The sequence below is a fragment of the Microtus oregoni genome, unplaced genomic scaffold, assembly GCF_018167655.1.
Source record: "Microtus oregoni isolate MIOR12 unplaced genomic scaffold, Mior012 000002F_ref0000024, whole genome shotgun sequence".
Taxonomy (NCBI): domain Eukaryota; kingdom Metazoa; phylum Chordata; class Mammalia; order Rodentia; family Cricetidae; genus Microtus; species Microtus oregoni.
The window spans coordinates 51,880,112-51,898,708 of record NW_024543061.1 but is presented as its reverse complement, the minus strand read 5'-3'; the positions used below and the strand labels follow the sequence as shown (position 1 = coordinate 51,898,708).

The window sequence follows — 18,597 nt, the reverse complement described above, 5'->3', positions numbered from 1 at the left end:
CTCTCTCTCCCTCTCTCTCTCTCTCTCTCTCTCTCTCTCTCTTTCTCTTTCTCTCTCTCTCTCTCTCACACACACACACATGATAAAATATTATTTAAAAATTGAAGCATCGGGTGTTCAATCAAAGTTCATCTCTGTGCCACATTGAATCTAGTGTGGATGGCGTCAGTGCTTGTTTTAGCCATGATAAGTTAATGAATCTCCTGACTTTGAAGTAACATGTAGTAGTAGCTTCAGGCAAGTGTCACTAACTACATTCATTTAAGTCGTTAGTCAATCTTTGGCCCTCTTTTGCTGTATTACAGACAAGCTGATTCATTTAAGAGAAAGCTGAGTCATATATCTCAGAAAATACTGACTCTGATATAGAATGATGTCATAGCTTATAGAGGCTCACTGGGGAGCCAGGGTTACAGCAGTGTTTGCCTGTAGTCCCAGAATTTGAGAAAGGGAAATTAAGGCATAGACTCAAGGCACAATCATGTTCTGTACTAAGCAACAAATAATACAGTAAAGTCAGACTTTTGAAACTCCTGAACAGTGCCTTTAGAATCACAGCAAGGGTGACTTTAACTTCAACATTCCAATTAACCTACAGAACATACCTAATATCGTTAACACAGTGAGCTTGAAAAACACCCATTTCTTAATTTATAAAGATTTTTCCTTCCTTTTCTAAATAAAGAGAGATTAAGAAGCAATCAATTTGTGTTAAAGAACATTAAAGAAGGCCTTTTAACCTCCTGAAGTTTACAAATGGCTTTTCTCCCTGCTATCCACTTGGAGAATTTTATGCTTCTTTAAATTCTCAGAGCTGGGCGATGGTGGCGCATGCCTTTAATCCCAGCACTCGGGAGGCAGAGGCAGGCGGATCTCTGTGAGTTCGAGACCAGCCTGGTCTACAGAGCTAGTTCCAGGACAGGCTCAAAAGCCACAGAGAAACCCTGTTTTGAAAAACAAAACAAAAAAAAACAAAAAAAAATTCTCAGATATCCTTTACTTTTATTTTTGCATTTGGTTTTGATAAAATTTAGTATTCACATTTTTTGTTCAGTCTTGTCTCAAAAGAACAATCCTTATGTATTTATTTATTTATTTATTTATTCTTTAAATGTGAGGTAGGGTCTCATGTAGCTCAAGCTTTCTTTGAAGTCTTTGTGTTGCCAAGGGTGTCCTTAAACTCTTGAGTCTACTATCTCTATTTCTCATGTTCTGGGATTTCAGGTATGAGCCACCATGTCTCATTCATTGTGATAGGAAAGCAATCTACTTGCTGGTCTGCATCCCCAAACATCTTGATGGCTTACAGGGAAGTTTTTCACCTCTTGGATAGACCCAATGCTTCAAAAGTAAGGGCTATATTCTATACTTTCAATCTTTTTTTTTTTATTTCAGGCAATGAACTAGCTAATACTCTCCAAAAGGATGCTACTGCTGTTTAGCTAATTGGATGTAGTTTCAAACTGTGCTCTTAACTCTCTATGCTTAGGTTAGTAAAACTTCCAGACCTCAACAGAGAAGTTTCTCTAGTGACATACATGGTGGGGAAGACACTCACAATAACCAAAGCACAGAGCATAAGTGTCAAAGATGATCAACTGCAAGAGGGACATGTATATCATACTCTCCCCAAGGTTCAGGGACCATCGCAGAAGAGAAATAGAAAGACCATAAGATCCAAGAAGTCAGGGAGGACCAGAGTGAAGCAGTGTCTTCTGGATATATCAAGAACACTGAACTCATGACATCACAGCAGCTGTGTTTGCCTGCATAAAGCCAAAACAGTCAACATTTGAGAAAAAAGTGGGAAATGGTTCCTGGGCCTAACAGTAAATGATGAGCATTAGACAGTTGACGTTGCAGGGAAAGAGTCAGTTTTCTCTAAAGGTTTGGGTCCTGATAGGTCTCTCATACCACAGAGGATGGCCCACATGCATGACTATACGGTCTGAACAAAGTGGATTCAATGGATTGTTAAACTTCCTTTTTAAAAAGAGGACATAAAGTTGGGAGAGTAGGGAGAAGCAGAAGATGGATGAGGAGTTGAGGCAAAGAGATGGGAGCAAATATGTTCAAAATACATTGGACAGAATGCATGAAGAACAGATGAAATATTTACTTAAAATCCATTGCTTTATCCACTAGAGATCACATGACCGATGTCTTGAGCTGGAAAATTGATGGGTGACTATGAAACTGAAGAATTTCAATATACAGGGATGCTTTTGCTTCCAGGATACCCTTATTAAGTTTGAATAGTTCTTCTTTTTACCTTCAGTTTTTGTTACTGTTACTGTTTTTTATTAAGACTGGTCTACAAGAGCTAGTTCCAGGACAGGCTCCAAAACCACAGAGAAACCCTGTCTCGAAAAACAAAAAAAAAAAAAAAGACTGTATTTTACTATTTAACTCAGTCTGAATTCAAATTAGCTGTCCTTCTGCCTCAACCTCCCCAGCACTAGAATCAGTTTTAAAATTTCAACTTCATTGTCCTCCAACCAATCTCTTAATTTTAAACTTACATTTTGTCACTTTTCTACTAAAACTCTATTTGAATGAAACCAAGATGAGTATTCTCATTTTTTCCATCTAATGTATTACCTATGTTCTTAGAACTTCACTATCCCTGTGATTTTTTTTCCTTTTCCTTATTTTGTTGACATAAAGTGCTCCTATATATCTACAGTAGACAATATTCTCTTTCTTTCCCATATATTAATACTATATATAATTTGTAATATGTACATTTCAAATAATGAGTAAATAAAATGTCTGCTAGTAAATTAAAGCAATTGCATAGTTCTCTTAGGCTCTCAGGCTTTTGCAACATCTGTACATACTGGTATGACTCCAGATCTAAAATCAGCCTGATGTTATAGAGAATAGTGCTGCTGCTTCTTGTGCACACCTGTGTAATTTTCCATGTAAAGCAGCATATTCCTCAACTTACATGATAGTTTGTGATATTCATCTTTCTTGTCGATTTGACTGGATCTGGAATCAGCTTAGAGAGAGCATGCTGGGTCTGTAAGAGCATTTCCTGGAAGGATGAACTGAGGTTGAAGACCCTCCCTCACAGCAGGTTATACATCTCTACTGCAACCCAGATAAGAGGATGTCCAAAGCAGACTTGTTGATTTTGTTCTGTTCAGTCTACCTTTGTCCCTCACTGGAATGTATCTACCCTTTTGTGTTGTTCCTGAAGCTATTGCCACCCTCAACTGCCATCTGAGTTCAGTTTCTTAGGCTTTCAAAGGCAAAATGGAAACTAGATGCTCTCCGGGAATCTTCTGGGGTTTCTGCATAAGGCCGGAACTACTAAGGTATTCAACCTCCAGGACTGTGCTGCTATCGGATTCTCAGCCTCACTAGTGTATACACAATCATTGCTGAACCAATCCAAAATTATCATTTAATATGAACTAATAAATCTTTATGATGTGTATTCATTCCCTTTGTCCTCTTTCTTTAGAGAGTCTGGACTAAGTATATTCATCTTTAAGGAGTAACATTGGAGTAGTTTTTCTGCTAAAATATTTCTTCATTTGTATTTAAAATATTTTCTCATTTGTAGTCTTCTCTGTCATCTATGGTCATCATATTAGATGTGTGACTGCATCTGGTTTGTTGCATGCCATATCTAAATATTTATGTTCCTCGTTTATATACATTTTGCGCTTGTAACATTAGTGTTTACAGAAGATTTTAACAAAAAAACAGTGGCCATGTCAATGAATTTGCAGAATTTCATTGTTCTCCTATTAAATGAGGTTATAGGTCAATAACCACATTGTTTAAAAACAGCAGGGATCATTGCAGAATAAGGGACAAAAGAGTGTAAGAGCCAGAGATGGTGGATGATTACAAGGGAAAAGAGTGTCTGCTGCATATAAAAGAACAGTTGCATGTATGTACTCTTAGTGGTTATGAGCATGCACGAGATCTCAGGGCAGACCAAACCCTAACAAGGATAGGAGAGTTAGGTACATCGACCCACCAGCAGTCAAGCAGTTGTTGGCAACTGATAGCTTTCAGGAGAAGGAGAGTCAGTTTTCTTCAAGTGTGGAAACCCCTGGTAGATTAATTATACTCCAATGAAAGTCCACACAAATTGATTAGACTTCATGGGAGGCGGGATGTCACAAAATACAGTGAGTAAGGAAGTAAAGTGGATCAGGAAGAGTTAGGGAGAAGGTAAGCGAATACAGTCAAAACACATTGTATAAAATTCTCAAAGAAATCCAAGCAAAAGAAAACAAGCACTCTGGATTGTGATTATGTCAAAATACTTGTGGTTGCTGATGCTTTTTATATCTTCTCTTTGAGCAAAGGTCCAGTCAATTAAAGATGGACAAAGTCATCAAAACTAAACTGGAATCAGGAGTCAAGTCTATTTTGTTTAGATTGTCATAGCTTTAACTTAAGGTTTTGTGAAAAGCAAAATTCCATTTAACCCTGATTAAAAATCACGAGATCCTTTTTTTCCCAAAAGGCAGATATTTCTATGTTGAGCCCAGAGAGTGGGTGAATTCCTTGGGTTTTTATTTGTTTGCCTGTCTGTTTATTGTCTGTTCCTTCACCTATCTCAGGTGTAAATTTCATTGGAAGTAGTATCAACACTTGTAGGGGCTAAAAAAGTCAATTTGAAATGAGACCTTCTAACACTCACTTGTCAGGGCTATTGTCTATATTAGAAGCAAAAAGGACACTGATTCATGACCCATTTTGTCTATTATATGAGGATACCCAGACCAGCCTGCTTCCAAGCAACAGGGCAATTTTGCATTTTGGAGGTAAAGAGCTGAAGGCAGTGTGAACGTACTTCCCTTGGAAGACTATTGGGGCATGAGAGGACGGCTGCACATTTTAGTTAATAGAACAACATACATATAAGCAAAATGAACACGTGCCTGGGCTCTTCTGAAAACACATAGAAACCAAAAATTATAGAAATAACTTTTCTCAAGAGCTAGAGGACTACTGCCAAATACTATTGAAATTTGTCAGGAATGCTGGGCAGGCTGCCCATCCGTAGCTGATCCTTCTGTGGCTCAGATTCTGCCAGCATTAAATTCAAAAGAAGAGAAATGGTATCCTTAGCTAAAAAACACCAAGGCCTCCTTCTCAGTAAATGAAGAATAAATACAAAAGGAGAAGAGGGGATCAGAAGCTGATATCACAGAGGAAGGCATGTTGATACAAAAGAAGTTTTGATGTTGATATATACATTATACATAGCTTGGGAGATGGTTGCATGAGGTGGGTAAAGCACCTCGATACAAGCACAAGGACCTGAGGTTAGATCTCCAACACCCAAGAGAAAGTCAAAAGTGACAGATGCATTGTCTCTAATCTCAAGACTTCCTGGAGTTCTCTGGATCATCAGCCCAGCTGAAACTAAGAACTCCAGCTTTAGCAAGAGACACTTTCTCAAGAATAAGGTAAAGAAGTGATTTAAGAAGAAGACATTCATAGAGTTCTATTGATGTGGGAGTGTCATTTATCAATCTGTTCATTTCATTGGTTAAGTAATAAACAAACTGCTTGGGCTCATAGCTTAGAACATAGGTGGGTGGAGTAAACAGAACAGAATGCTGGGAGGAAGAGGAAGTGAGGTAAGACGCCTTAGACAGAGAAACCATGCTCCGCTCTCCCAGCAGACTCGATTCAGCTCCAACCCAGGATGGACCTAGGCTAGAATCTTCCCGGTAAGCGCACCTTGGGGTGTAACACAGATGATTAGAAATGGGCTAAATTAATATGTGAGAATTAGCCTAGAAGAGGCTAGATAGAAATGGGCCAAGCAGTGTTTAAAAGAATACAGTTTGTGTGTTGTTATTTCGGGCATAAGCTAGGCAGGCGGCTGGGGTGCTGGGGATGCAGCCCCGATGCTCCTATTACTACATTCTATGCCATATATATATATATATATATATATATATATATATGCATGTTGAGTGCGTCTCGTGCGTGCGCACGAGCACACACACACACACACACACACACACACACACATCATCATCATCATCCTCATCATCAGTAGCAGCAGCAGCAGCAGCGGCCAAAGGCTCACATGTTAGGAAAACACATTGAAAATATGATCCTAAAAGGTAAATATGTACTTCATGAATGGAGATAGAGGAAGAGTGGATAGGGATGGCAGTAGATGGGAAAGGTAGGGACCAGAGGAGAGGAGGGAAGGGAAACTAGTTGGTATGTAAAATGATGAAGAAATATTATTTAAATAAAAAGGTAAACATGTGGGTGATTGATTCACTTCTTCGCAACTTCACCTATATCTTAGTCAAATATACTGGGGTATACTATGAATGGTTTCAAGATTTTTTTGCTCAATATAATCTGGTATGGAGAATTTACCAAGCATGGGGCTGGTATCGGGGACAAAACAAACATGTGTAAGAGGCTAGAGAGTGAAATCCTTATTTGTCTTTTTAAAATGTGTTCCACTTGTCTTTTGAGTTTAGATCCTTCATGACAGTAGTCAAGTTCAGCAGTGTTGCTGAATTCACCCCCTTCCACACAGTTTCTTAGGAATGGCATTTTGAGTGCATATTCTCAATTTTATTGTTCCATCTGCTGTGAAGATGAAGCAGTTTAGCTCTTTTTTTGTGTGTGAGAATGCACAATGAAAGTATCCCTAGATAGAAGATATGGTGCTTTCCTCACAGCACAGTGAAAATCTTCACATTTATTTGGAGAGAGGCACAGAGATTTTTAGAAACTGCAACTGTTCCTTCATGTTGGAATGTCATATCTAGCAACATTTTCTCTGTTATATTGTCTTGAGGAATTTTTTTTTGCATGTGTATGTGTGGGCGGTCTGCATGCTTATGGACTGGTGGTTGGGTATACACACATGTACAGTATGTGTGGAGTCCCGAAGCTGATGTCAGATACTCTTTTGTTAATTATTGAATCAGGACTTCTCAGTGAATCTCCAGCGCCTTGCTCTAGCACCTCCCAAATTCTGAGATTACAGGAGGTGGCCATACATATCTACGCTTTATGGGGTTCTACAAGTGTTTTATCCACTGAGCAATCTCCCCAGCCCTTATAAAGTTTTAGTTGATATTTTCCTTTCTGATTTAAGAAGTTCATAAGGCTGTTTTTGGTTTGACATAATAATTTTTTATATCCCTCCATATATACAAAATAACATTTTCTTTCCAGTATTTAAAGAACATCATTAATAATTAGTAATTTTCTAAAATATAATGCCCATATGGCTTGTAGCCATGAAATATAGACATCATATCTATGTGACATCTAGTGATTAGTAAGAGAGGCCCCAACTAAGGCTCTCGAATCTCTTACATCTTCTCACCCCATAGCCCACACCCCATTTACTGTTCCACATAATCACATTGTGAGTGTTCTAACCCACCCTGTTGATAACTGACTTCATTCTCTGATGCCACTTTCACTTTTAACATCTAACACAGTCTCTTTTGTAGACAGGACATTTTATGAAGTAACCCCAACTTTCCTTTCAGCCATACTTTATGCCAGCCCCTTATGTGGCCTGTGATTCCTCTTCCACAAAGACAGATAATAATTTAAAATTTTATTAATTCCCCACAGTTCCCAGGGAAAGATCTATATGCTAGAGGTCCAAAGGTACCTATCAGATACTATTAGTCAGAGATGAGTAAACTTGAGAGGTACTAGAGATGGTGTACATGTAAGTTTTCTCACTATATGAAGGCCTGAATTTCATCATAGCAGGGAAGGCAAGTTAGGAGAACCATAGTTACAAAATATCCACAGTTAGAAGCAAAGGAAGATGCTTGCAGTTGCTCAGCTTCCTCCCTTTCTTTTTTTTTAAATATGCTTTGGGACCCCAGATACAGGGTAGATGGAGCTACTTATAGTCATCACCCTTTAAATAAACCTATAAAAATCCCTCATAGACATATACAGAGGTGTGTTTTCATTGTGACTCCAAATCTATGCATGTTGACAGTCAAGACCAACCACCATAGCAAAACAACTCTGACTTCATCAGGTGTAATAATAACCAAAGACCGTGCTGTCATTTGTGTCTTCAGTGTTCCCCCATTCTAGCCTCCTTCCTATTGTCATCCTAAGACACCATGACCAAGAAAACTTTTAGAAAAAAGAGTTTCTGTAAGGCTTCCAGTCAGAGGGTGAGTCCATGACCACCATGATGGGAAACATGACAGCAGGCAGGCAAGTATGGTGTTGGAGCAGTAGCTGAAAGCTTACATCTTGATTCACAGGTAGAAGGCAGAGCGCCAAATGGTAAAGGCCTGGGGTTTTGAAACCTCAAAACCTACTTCTAATGACAAACAGTTTCCCACAAGGTAATACTTACTAAACATTTCCACCAACTGGGGGACAAGTATTTATATGAGCTCCAGGGGAAGCATTTCCATTTAAACAACCAAACCCCTAAAGGTCTAGATAGTAAATCTTTGGTCCTCAGGGGTGATACTCTTGAAAGTAACAAAAATAAACAAAAGAACCTTTAATAAGTAATGCCTACTGGGAGTCTTGAAGGTCACTGTAAGTGTGCCACAAGAAAACTTTAGGACACCAGGAACCCCTATCTTTCATTTGCCTACCAGCAGGTGCTTTTGTTCATTTTTTTGGCATTGGTTTTTGCCACATCCTTTCACCACAGTGTTCTCATCCCAGATCTTGAAGAAATGGAATAATCAAGCCCTGATTAAAACCTCCAAACCCATAAAATGGAACAAACCCACTCCCTATGCTATCTCAGGTATTTCTTACAGAAAAGGTGAAGCAATGAGTATAGCAAGCTTCCATGCCAAATTAATATTCAAGGAAATACCTAAGGGTCAATAGAAGTTAGTCAACCAAACAGTGTGATTATGACTATACTCTGAGGGAGCAGATAGTCCTCCTAGTGTCTTGCAAACAGCAAAATGTTGAGCGGCATACGATGAGTTCAAGAAGTTGCAAGTACAGAATTGCTTCAGTATTCATTAGGCAACTGTTTTGCTACATCTGCCCCTTTGCTCTTCAGTTCACATCTCTTACTCCTCACTGTCCATTCAGTTGGCTCTCAGGCATCACTTACTGCACAATCTCATGTAAGAAATCCTCTCTCACCAATGGACAGGTCAATCAGACAGAAACCTAATAGAGAATTAAGAGAATTGTTGGAGGTAATGAAGCAAATGGACTTAACAGACATCTATAGAACACTCCACCCAAATAGGAAAGAATATACCTTCTTCTCTGCAGCTCATGGAACCTTCTCAAAATTGACCACATACTCGGAAACAAAGGAAACCTCCACAGATACAAAAAAATTGCCCCAATGGTATAGAAGAACTTTGGGTGACTATCCAGGGAATCAAGACATCTCTGTCATTTCTAGAGATTTGGAAGTTGCTTACAGTGTACTTCCTGCTTACTTAGGTAATATATCCTTCTGGAGTCTTTGATGTAGTTGAAGAACAGATAATTATAATGACAATTTTCCTTAGATATGATAAAAGTTAAAATAGATATGTAATTGTTCTATGCTAAAGTTCTGATAAAAGATTTTCTAGATGTACAGAGATAAAGTAGATATAAATATTGTAACTGTAATTCTTGTTTGATAGCTGTTTTGTTATATGTAATTTACTATGTTAAACTTAAAAACTTTTCTTTTTATTTAAACAGAAAAGGGGAGGTGATGTGGGATTCCCCCTTTGTATTCTGTGAATACCATTTGTTAATAACGGACTGCATTAGACCTATAGCAGGGCAGAACTTGGATAGGCAAGGAAAACTAAACTGAATTCTGGGAGAAAGAAGGGAGAGCACAGTCATCGAGAAGCCATGTAGCCCCGCTGGATACAGATGCTAGAACTTTACCAAGTAAGCGACAGCCTTGTAGCGATACACACATTAATTGAGATGGGTTAATTTAAGATATGAGTTAGCCAGAAATATGCTTAAGATATTGACCAAACAGCATTGAAAATAATAAGGTTTCTGTGTGATTATTTCAGGGCTGAGCAGCCAGGAACTAACTAACGACCTCCTACAAGAGCAGTCCATCTGTAAATTCAGTGACCTGTTTTGTTAGATATGTATTCAGCTCTGGGCATGTATGAAGGGAATAAATTAATTCAAAATTTCTCAAAGAAACACAGACTCATGGGATTGTTATCTCCTCAAGATAACAGAAAAAGACCTGTGACAGATAAAAGAACAATCTGATTTGTTTCAGAAAATCTACCCAGACCCTGTAGCCTTCTGGAGAGAATAATTAATTTTATTGGAACAGAGAGAAAATATAAAGAAGTGCAAATATTTGATTTTGTTGAGTAAGAGGATGGGGTACATTGTGATGTGCAAATAATACTTGAGGAAATCTTTAAAGACATGATTCACCAAAAAGGAAACAAAAAGCAGGCTATCAGCAGAGGAGTTAATTTTTCTTCAGATAGTGTTTCCATTTAGACAGACCCTTTCTTTGCACATTAAAGAAAAAGTTAATTGTAACTGATATATTCAGTTGGTGTGCAGGAACAACAAGTAATATCATTTCCTACTAATGTCACCCCGAAAAGAATTTTTTAATATCAAAGAAGGTAAAAGAGAAAAGGGAGGTGTCAGCAATGTAGGAAAGCAAGGGAATAGTGAGACAAGGAGGCAACACTGGTGTCTGCAGAATGTCATGTTCCTATGCTCACAGCCTCTGGAGAGATCACAAGAGGTAACAGGAAATGTCCTCATGATTGTCGTGCTAAAAAGCAAAGGATAAATTACAAAGGGAAAACCTTCTCCCTAAAAATGCAGTCTTGTTGTACACACACTTGGATATGTTATTGTTTCAGTTCTTAGTAATGATGATGATCTCTTCTCAGAATGCTCTTCAGAGTGAGAAAAGAATCTATGCTAATTGCAACATTACCATGAAATAATATAATCTCTACAAAAGAGAGTTGTCAGCAAAGGGAACAGACCAGGTGTACAGCTTCATTTGCACCCCATCACTCCACTCTGGAAAACACACGTTATAAATCCTGTACAAACATGAAACTCCCCAAAGACCTCAGTTTGGGTCACCAAACAGCATGTAGTCCCCCTTTTTACACACTCCACTGCTGACAAAGGACATACCTTCCACGGTTGCTCTCTTAGGCTGGATGGTGATGGCTCCTTCTGCAATATCTTCATGCTGATGCAGTGGGTTGATTTTGGATCCCCAGCTGTCTGACCCCACCCAGAGAAAATGGCCCACTTGGTCAGCTCTTTTCGCTGCTGCAAGGATCTGCCTATGAAAGTGAACACAAGAGAGCATATAGGTGTAAAAGCTGAACACGAACCGCTTTATGCTTAAGTTCAGGCAAAAGAAGCTCTCCAGTCTCAGAACATATGCAAGCAATAGCAAAGGACTATGATAAGAATTTGTATACAGCATATGTAAAGAAATTCATAAATTTGTCAAAGTCCTTTGAATAAAACAAATGAAAATGTTATAAATCAAAGGTAAAAGGAGAGATAAACATATAATAAGCTAAAGATACATATTCACATTATTAGAAATTGTGAAAGAACAACTTAGAAAAAGATACTAAATGCCTTTCCCATAATGGCCAAATAAAATCATGTTTTACTTCATTTTTTTGACATTGGGCTTCAGGTGGAGAGTTGAGATAGTGGTAAATATCATTTCCAGAAAGTACTATGTCAATATAAATCTGCAGTCATTTATAAAAATAAACAGAATTCTACTTTCAACATGAAAGTTCATTTTCCATATTTAGATGAGTATAGCTTGCAAATATCAAAGGCAACAAGAGAAAAAGTAAGAAAAGGAAAAAGTGATATTAGAAAGGTTTCATATTGAAATTTGGAAAAGAGGTGAAAATGAGAGACACATGCACTTGTGCACAAATATAAATACACATATATACTTGCATACATACACATAAAACTATACCCACATATAAAACACATACACACACACAGACACAATATCTCATCACTCTGGATTTTCAATTTTCAGGTATCACATAGGTTCAGCAATAAATCAATAAGAATGTCTTTAAAGACAACACAAGAGACAATAAAAACTCTGATCACATTTTCTTTCTTCTCGACCAAAAAATGAACTGGGAATTTTCTAATAAAATAATAAGATATTGTTCCATCATAGTGTGATTATCCAAGCAACAAAAGGCCAAGGAGAAATTACTGTGTGAAGCAAGGAAAGGAATAAGAGAGAATGAGTATATACCTAATGTATTACATACTGAATGGTGAGGCTATTTAAAGGGAATAACATAGCCAGGCAATGGTGGTACACGCCTTTAATCCCAGTATTTGGGAAGCAGAGACAGGTGGATCTTTGTGGATTTGATGCTAGTCTGGTCTACAAGAGCTAGTTCCAGGACAGCTAAGCCTATTACACAGAGAAAACTGTCTCAAAAAAAAAAACAAAAAAGAAAAAAAAATTAGTAAAGGGAATAACATTTGCTTAAAAAACAAAAGGCAAAAGAAAAAAAAATAATCTGCTTTTTTTAAAAAATCTACCACTTTCACAAAAACAGTAAAGAAACCCTTAATACAACAGTCAATTCTATACCTACTGTGACTTGGATTGGTTGATAAACCTATATCTACAGTAAGCTAATGCCTACCCCAAAGGTACAGAAGGCCCAAGTGAAAAAGACAAAATTTAACATGGAAAGATAATACAGGAGAAAGTACAAAATAACAAATTCACTTAGTTAAGGTGTATGAAGATAGCCAATAGCAAGATATGGACAAAATTAAGAACATAGATAAGAAAATGTATATTGAAAATAAAATATTGTAGCCACTTTTAAGAAAATAAAATTAAGAAAATAAGACTAAATACTAAAAAAATAAGAATTTTAAAATAAGTATAAGACTACATATAGTCAACATTTCCTAAACAAATGTATAGAAAAATAAGATTATTTTAAACAATGGCTTTAAACTATTGCCAATAAGACATTTCAAGAGATAGTTTCTATAATTTATTAATTATTTACCAATCAATTGATAAATTGAGAAGCTGAATTTGTGAATTAAAAAATGTAAACTGTTATAAAAATAGAGAAACAAAACGTCACAAAAGTGCTAACTTTGGAAATAATGAAAATATCTTATAAAACTGAGAAGAACTTAGAAAAAATCAGATTAATTTCTTAAGAGACAAAGGGAAAAATATGAGAATAATAATACTATAACAAAAGTCTGAGAAAATGTTTTGATTCAGAATTATGATATTTAACACACAATGAATCCCAGTGCAAAAAGAATTTTCATATGTGCTCAGAAGTACTTGCTCTTTTTTCCACTGTAAGTTAGACTGTACTATGCCATACAAATCAATAATTCCCCAACTCATAAGTAATCAACACTATTTACTAAATCATTTCTGGGAAAATATTGTTTTAAAATTATTGAGACATAACGTCAACAAATCAACTATTAATTGTGGAGTCAGAATAAAAGTTTTGGGCATCAAATACACAAAGCAGTTTTTAATAAAAATGATATACTCATTTTTACTGATGTGTATACCTTTATGAGTTTAAGTGTACTACATGCTTGCAGATGCCCTCAGAGGCCAGAAGAATGTGTCAGATCTCCTGGAGCTGCAGTTACTGGCATTTGTGAACTGTGTGATGTATACACCAGGGCCTCTGTAAGAGCAATAAGTGCTCTTAAACACTGAGACATCTCTCCAGCCCTGAAATATATATTCCTATAGATTATTCTTTCAAAGAAGTTATTCAAGAATGTGGTCCAACAATGTGAAGGAAAAAAGCAGACTAAAAATATTTTGGGAAGAAAAAGGTAAGGTCAGGGAAGGCGAGAGAAAACAAGAGGGCGAGTTGTTAGCAACATAGTGGCTGGCTCCAGATTAGGAATGGATGATGGAGTTCTCAGGAGAGTGTGTCCAAAAGCATCTAAGACTGAGAATATTGATTTATGAACCTGGAAGAAAAGAGATGTATCTGTAATGCCAGCAATAATAGGAAAATACTAAAGCTAACTAAATAATAAAAAACTAGACGTTATTATACTTTCTTTAGGGAAAACATCCACAAATATGTCATAGCACCAAATGAAAAAAAAACATGCTTAATTCTATAGAGCGTCATTTGAATGCTCATAATAGTGTAAACACTAATTTTAATTCACTAGAAATGTTGTATGAGGATGTTGGGACCTTCAATGTGATTTATATAATTTAAAACATTTCAGATGTAAATGAGTAGACAGATCAGGAAATCAGTAATTTTAAACTTGCCTGTCTGTCTATTATGCAGATGAAACCAGAAGTGTTTAAAGAGTTGGAATAGCTGCCCAAGAGAACAGAGCCAGCTATTATGGAGGATAGGGCAGGAAGAAGATATTTTGCATTAGAGTGTATTGTCATGGTTTGTAATTAAATATTTAGGGCTGGTGAGACGGCTCAAGGACAAAAGTACTTGGCATTAAACCTGAGGACCTGAATTCAATTCTTGAGGCCCACAAAATGTAAGAAGACAACTGACTCCCACAGAGGTTGTCCGTTGATCTCATGAATGTATATATGCATACACACAATAAATAATGTTAAAAATAATTACATATGTGTACATATATTTTTCCTGAAAGAAAATACTGGGGCTGTCAATAAAATGCACCTTGTTTGAATGCCAAAGGCTATAGTTAAAAACATAAAAGAAATAGTTTTTAAAACTGTGATTTTCCAATTCCTATCTGACAAAAACTGGCCAACATAAATTTATGTACATGCATGCATTTGTATGTGTATGTGAGCATACACATACGGTTCAAATACAGACTCATATTAAATCACAGAAAGGAGATAATAATTGGTTAATAAAACATTTCGAGAGGTGATGACATCTGACAGCGATGAAAAGTTAAAGGGAAGTCAAGAAAACAGGGTAAGACAAGATACAAATAAATACATGAGCACATATTCAGTGTTCAGATGATGACTAAATTCTAATGTGAGTCACCAAAGATCCATGCAGAGTTTGTGCAACATCCATACTGCAGGAGAAAGCCAGAGAGCACATGCAAGCCGCTTTCAAATACTAAACAGTCTGAAGACAGAGGTTATAGGTTTTATAAAATATAATTTTAATTATTACTTGTAATCATTTGCTTTGACATCTAACTTTTCTGCAGTGTTGGGTGGAGTAAAATTTATAGTATTCTTTTTATAAAAGAATAAGAAGAAACTCTCTTATTTCCTAAGGGATTTACAATGCACACATGTTACTTTTATAACTGCAGAGTTATATTTTGAAGACAGATTTTGTTCTTCCTTAAAATCCAAATTATCAACACCCATGACTGATTCAGCATTTAGCTTCCTTCAAAATTGAGATATTAATGCCATCTTATTCCTGGTCTCAGAGTGTTTGAAGTTAATGTTGCAGGAAATGTCAAAATTTTCCATATCCAGTGTACAGTTTTGAAAAAGTATCAACATTATGGGGATTCTGTAATCTTCAGATGGTTCTGCCTTTAATATCACATTCTAGAAGAAGCATATGCACCAGACGTTTTATCTCTGTGCTCAGAAACCAAGATGCTAATACATAAATTGCAATACACATTCAATATAGAAAGTAGCTGCATTATAAAATAATTTATCAGGGGATTATGTACAGTTTCCACCCAAAATATAAGCCACACACTGCAGAACAAAAGTGTTATAATCTTAACCACAAAACTATCATTTTAAAAACTGAACATAGATATACATTACTAATGTATCACACATTAGTAAATGCATGAAGCAGACAATAAAAGGCTAATAAAATGTTTGACAAGGATGTTAATAGCATCAGGGAGGGAGGAGGTTGGAGCTCAAAAACCAATATAAGAAAAACAAAACATCACAAGTAACTAAAACACATAGTTCAATAAGACAACCCCCAAGTGACACAAACAGGACAGAAACAATGCATTTCATGGTCATCCAAAACATTTCCCAGGGAGTAGCATACATGAAAAATAACTAGAGATAAAGACAAAGACTGAATTCAGTAAGACAATGCCACGAGCAAAAGACATGCTGGTAGAACTGGATCAAGCATTTAGGTCGACAACTACATATGTGGTGTATGTGAGGTCTAAAATGGTAAAACTTGAATCAAGATTTAATCCTATTTCAATCCCATACCTGCAGTCCCAGCAATCAGAGAATGAGGCAAGAGGATTATGAGTAAGATGTCAATGTAGGTTATCGAGTAAAACTCTGGAGATGGGGAGGAAGGGGGAGGGAGGGAGCACAAGCAAATGAACAAAAATACCAACCATAAAGTCCAGGGAGATAAGACTTTCATATACCATTAAACACTGAACTCCAGATTCAGAATTTCAATCATTCATTTAATGGTATTTATTGAGCACCACCTATTCCCTTATTATCAAGACTGGAAGTAAAGATAAAAATACCATTCAAAAGTCATCTGGTGTAAGGAAGGCTAGAGACAATGGAAAATGCCAACTAATATGAACCATTCAGGAACAACAACAATGCAAAGTGCCACCGGCATATGTTAAAACATTAAAGTGTTATGAGAATAATTTTTCAGACATACTCTGGCCAGAGAATTCTTCCTTGAAACATACCAGAAACAATGGAAAGATCAAGGAAGAGGGAAGAGTAACAGCCTTCTGGCTGGCAGTGCGTACAGCATAGAGTGTTTAGAGGGGATTTAGTCTAGGAAGCTGTCTCACAGGACAGCTTCAGAAGACTTTCATTTCACTGATGGGAGAACTTGGAGGCAAAGGAAAGGGGAACTGGGGGAAGAAACCTTTTCAAGAACAGAGAGTGATTCTTAGGTTCTTTTTTCCTTGTAATGGTCATGTAACCTCACTGGTGGTCACGGCCTTCATAGAGGGATGCTGGAGAGATTCTGGGCTGTTTTTTGGGACACGTGGAGCAGGGAGAAGGAAGAAAGGATGTTGAAAATGGGAGATGCTATGGAAGAAATTATCATGGGCTGAACCATTCAGTTTTACCCAGTAAAAATAACATACTTTCAAATTCAATGACAAAGAATTGTAAGATAAAAGGGAAAGATTTAACACATAAATTTTCCACACCAGGGAAGCATAAAATAGCACATTTCCAGATGATTGTATTGATGGCCTTTTAAAGGAAAGGGCAGATCTTTTTAGAATCTTTTTAGAAAACATTACAATCTAAACACACTTAGAGCATGCAAAATAATGAATCTGTGATTAAATTTCAAAAGATTACACATAAAATTCTATGTGCACAGTGAATGTGATACATCAGTCTGATATATGTATATATCATATAGTATATTATGTATTGTAAGTGTATATTTTATACTTATAATTCAGCACACATTTCAATTCAGGAAGTTTACTGGACTATTTTTTTTTAAACTGTGCAATTCTGTGTTGAAAAATGTAATTGTCAATATATGAGGGAGAAGCTAGATAAACTGTAGTATATATGTAAAATAAAATTATGTGTGTAGATTAAAAACTGCAGAGATCCATGAGTACTGATAAACAAGGTCCTCTGTAATGAAATGTTAAAGTAAGCTTAGGTAAAGAGGAGGCACATACAGTACACCTACAGGGTACTTAAAAATGGATCAGGAGCATGGTACAGAATATTTCTAGAATGACACATCAGAGACTGGCAAGCCAGGAAACCTGCTACCCACAAGGGAGAACTTGTTAGTTAGCATACAGGGTGCAAGACATTTTACTTGGACACTACTAGAAAAAGTTTTAGCCTTTTCAATCAAGCACAAGTTACTATTTATTTCTTAAAAGACAAAATTAAAGATTCTGGACTGGGTTACTGCTTTCAGAAAAGGAATCAGGGGGCACTTGCATTCTGGAGGAGATTCACAGGGTGTGTTGTGGCTGCAAGTGAAGGAACTCAGTGACAAAGAAAGTTAAAATGACAAGTTTGGAGTGCAGGAAATCAATGAAGAAAGAAATAAATAATAGAGGGATGGAGAATGTGGACATCTAAGAGTTGGTGCCCTGGGTTTCAGTTCTGAGCAACGAAGGCAGAACTATAAGCCCTTTGTCTTTTACACTAACAAACACCACTCTTGAGAAAAAAGCCTGCAATACTTAGATCTATTTTTCATAATACAACTTTTCAAAGGCTAAATACTTTTACTTTCTGCCAGTAATTCAATACAGGAGAGCAATGAGCGACTGCTTCTACAACTGACAAACTGTGGAGACAGCAAGCAGGAAAGAATTTACCACCTTGTAATTACACCTTTAGTCTGACTTTTATTTCTCCTCTCCTTGCCAGCATCCTCATCCCTCTGCCTCCTAAAGCTGTAACATGCATAGGAACGAGGTTCACCAGTCATCCTTACTTTATATCCTCATCGTTGGCAAAAATCACGACGGCCCTGGAGTTGGGGGTGTCCAAGAGCTGTTTGATAATTTTATCAAAGTCAATGGTCCTGTCTTTGCGCTCTTGGGGGATTCTCACGGACTGGGCAATGCAGAGCCCACCTGTTCAAGAAAAGAAAGCAAAGTGTCAATAAAGTCCCAACGGAAGTAACAAAGTACAGA

At 36.9% G+C, this 18,597-nt stretch overlaps 1 protein-coding gene across 7 annotated transcripts in view; it reads right to left on the bottom strand.

Moving 5' to 3' along the window:
• Positions 1–18,597, bottom strand: part of Grm7 (glutamate metabotropic receptor 7) — a 902,923-nt gene that overhangs the window by 441,007 nt on the left and 443,319 nt on the right. For all 7 annotated transcript variants that reach the window (XM_041633580.1, XM_041633594.1, XM_041633599.1 and 4 more), the window contains exons 3-4: positions 18,396–18,537; positions 11,128–11,282 (exon numbers count right to left, since the gene is read on the bottom strand). In XM_041633580.1, coding sequence (XP_041489514.1) covers positions 11,128–11,282; positions 18,396–18,537 — 297 coding nt within the window. The remainder of the gene's footprint in view (positions 1–11,127; positions 11,283–18,395; positions 18,538–18,597) is intronic.